The sequence below is a fragment of the Solanum dulcamara genome, chromosome 7 (assembly GCF_947179165.1).
Source record: "Solanum dulcamara chromosome 7, daSolDulc1.2, whole genome shotgun sequence".
In the NCBI taxonomy this organism is placed as follows: domain Eukaryota; kingdom Viridiplantae; phylum Streptophyta; class Magnoliopsida; order Solanales; family Solanaceae; genus Solanum; species Solanum dulcamara.
In genome coordinates this window covers 43,068,808-43,072,206 of record NC_077243.1, presented here as the reverse complement: position 1 = coordinate 43,072,206, position 3,399 = coordinate 43,068,808, and the positions used below count along the sequence as shown (strand labels likewise).

General features: G+C 34.7%; 1 protein-coding gene across 1 annotated transcript; it reads left to right on the top strand.

Moving 5' to 3' along the window:
* The first annotated feature begins 2,515 nt into the window (after positions 1-2,515).
* LOC129894723 (uncharacterized) lies at positions 2,516-3,139 on the top strand. Its single transcript, XM_055970378.1, has one exon. The coding sequence runs from the start codon at positions 2,516-2,518 to the stop codon at positions 3,137-3,139; it is 624 nt and encodes a 207-aa protein (XP_055826353.1).
* Positions 3,140-3,399: the final 260 nt, after the last annotated feature.

Genomic DNA, 3,399 nt, shown 5'->3' with positions numbered 1-3,399 from the left:
GTTTTTGGTGTTATAAATAGTACTTTTACATACTTTATTAAAAAGTAGATCATATTGTCGGATTTGGAGTGAAGAAAGACGAAGGAAGAACTACTTTAGGTGATATTTTCTTCTTTTCTTTCATATAAATTAAAGTTTTTATGTTATTAATGATTTATGTAATTATGTTACAAATGATGAGTGGCTTAATCACCTTGTTCTTGGGTTGTAGCCATAAGATGAAGGTTTAAATCTTATTTTCTTTGGTTGAAAATGAATGCTTTATGTGATTAATCTTATATTCTTGTTTTGATTTTTTTAATGCTTAATAGAATTAAAACAAATTGTTGTCCACCCAGAGCTCAAAAGAAAGAAAGAGGATAGAACACTAGAATATAGGAAGTATGTTTGTCCTAAAATTGTCTAGAATAATTCGTGTATAGAATGACCGTGACATATATTTATACACCATGTTTGGTTACTAAACAGGATGATATGATTAATGTATTTTTGTTGGTTAATGCTTATCCTCGCTTAACAGTATATTTATGCTGTCAACAAAAGTAGGCAATTAGAGGTCGAAAGATCATAATTATAAAATCAACCCTGTAAATTAGTAATCAAAAGACCCATTAGATACCAAAGTAAAGGATTTTAGATAGGAAATCTATAAGTTCTACAACCCTGGGACTCTTCTTTAAATTGATAAAATTTCTCTAATATCTTTGAATCATTTTCTTATATAATTTTTTGCTATAATCATTTTAGATATAAATAAACTCAACCCTTTGAAAATACACATGAATAATTTGATTCATTAAAAAATAAACTAAAGGCTAATTAAATTTCTCTGTGGGTTCGATATCCGGCTATTAAAAAGGATCATTATATTACTTTTGACACCGCATACACTTGCGTGTGTGTTTGGATACAACAAGTTTTTAGAGCCATTTCTGGGGAATTAGTTTAATTTGGCAATAATTTTCTTTGCAAAGTTTCTTTATTTCTTGTGTTCGTGTTAACAACTTGCTCTTAGTTGTTATGTCTTGTATGAGAATTCACAAAGGAATATTGGACAGAAGTGGGAACATTGTAGAGCCGTTAGCTGAGCCTGAAAGATTTTTGCATTAGAAAAGAAAAAGAGTAGCTACTCTATATCCTGTACCACAGGTAAATCTAAGTGATATAAATGAAGTTCCTATAGAGGTCCCTATGGAGATGGAAGCCAGGATAGTACGTATTGTGGCAGCCCCGCTCACTGTGAATGTCACCTCTAGTAATAAAAAACCACTTGCTGGAGGAAGATTTGAATTAAAACAGAACACGGTGCAGTTGTTGCACTCTAATAGGTAGTTTACAAGTTTTCCTCATGAATATTTCAAGTCTACATACAGAACTTCTTGGAGATTAGCCATACGTATAAGCCTAATGGGGTATCTTATGTCTCTGTAAGGTTAACCTTATTTCCCTTTTCTTTGTTGGGGGAATATAAAAGGTGGTTGCAGTCGGAACCACCAAATTCAATCACTTTATGGAATGATTTGGCTCACAAGATTCTTATCAAGTTCTTTCCATCGGGCAAGAAAGCTAAGTTGAGGGCTAAAATTTTAAGCTTTAAACCAAAATCTAGAGAAAATTTGTACCAATCTTGGGACAGGTTTAAATCTTTACTCATTATTTCTCCTCATTATCATCAAGCTAATCAAGTGTTGGTCCACACTTTCATTGAAGGGTTGGAACCCAACACCAAAATTCAGCTTTACTCTGCAGCAGATGGACAGACACTAGAGAAAACATATGACGAGCTTTATACATTGCTTAATTGCATATCTCAGGGAAATCTTGAGTGGAATAGAGGAAACTCTAGACCTGTGGTTCAAAAACAAGCAGGCATGTTAGAAGTTGATGTAGTGACGACATTGACTGCACAGATTATTGCAATGCAAAATATGATGACAACCCATTTCAACACTTTAGCAAAAGGACAACAGCAAGCTCCAGTGAATATGGTTTAACAACAACACATATGGTGCGAGGTGTGTGGTAGTAGTGAACATGTGGTAGAATAGTATGGAGCTAATCCTGAGTCAGTAAATTTCATGGGTAATGAACCTAAGGGTGGAGGTAATCCGAAGTATGGAAATACTTACAACCCAAATTGGAGAAACCATTCAAACCTCTCATAGGGTGGAAATTAGCAAAACCAACATCAAGGGCAAACATAATTTAGACCACAAGGAAGTGGGCAGAAGTACAACAATCAAGGACACGGGTAATATAGATCACAAAGAGGAGGCCAACATTATAATCAGCAAAACCAAAGTAACCAATAATCAAGTAGTGCAGGAAATTTGAGTGTGGAAGACATGCTTAAAAACTCATGAATGACCAAGCAAAGCTAGCTGCAGACGTTAGTCAATATCAAATCACTACTCAAAATTTAGAGAAACAAGTGGGACAGCTAGCAAGTGCTCAGAATTCTCACCCGTAGGGTGACTTACCAGGTAACACTGATCCAAACCTCAAGCAGGTAAACATGAGCAAGTTAGTTGAATTTGAAGCCATGACACTCACTGAAGAGTATAGTTCAAGAATCTTTAAAAATGTTAAGCTTCTAACTAAACAAAAAGATCCAGGTAGTTTCACGGTACAAGTAACTATTGTTAAGTATAGTAATGCAAGAGGTCTCTGTGATCTAGGTGCTAGCATAAACTTGATGCCTAGATCTATGCTTAAGAAATTAGGCCTCGAAGAACATAAATCATCAACCATTTTGTTACAATTAGTTGATCATTCTGTAGCTAGACCAAATGGTATTATTGAGGATGTTTTAGTTCAAGTGGGATCCCTTATCTTTCCTTCTAATTTTGTTGTATTAGATTTTGTGCCTGACCCAGATGTTCCTTTTATCTTTAGGCGTACGTTCTTAGCAATAGGAGGTGAAATTATTGATGTGGATGTAGGTAGATTGACGATGAGATTATATGAAAAAATGGAGGTGTTCGATGTATATCAAACACTAAAGTTGCCTGCAGTCTATGAAGAGTTGTCTATTATAATTGTCATCTATGAGGAAGTCTCATCTCAATGCATTTTAGCAAAAGATTCTTTGGAAAGAGTTGTGATAGGTCAAGATATTGAAGAGGACATGGAAGCTTAAGAGTTAAATAGTGTACTTGATATACCAAATGTCAGCATGAAGAGAAAGAAGGTAGAACCTTTGAATAGAGAATTGTTTCCTTCACCCAAGCTATGTCTGGAACAAGCTCCTAACTTGGAGTTTAAGCAAATACCATCATATCTCAGGTATGCTTTTCTTGAAAGGAAAATACCTTACCTATAATTCTTTCTTTGGCTTTGTCTAAGATGCATGTCACAAAAGCACTTGAGGTATTAAAAATTCATAAGAAGGTAATTGGA

Bases quoted from the DNA above. Each gene is read 5' to 3' on its own strand.
- LOC129894723 (XM_055970378.1), top strand. From the start codon at position 2,516: ATGAGCAAGTTAGTTGAATTTGAAGCCATGACACTCACTGAAGAGTAT.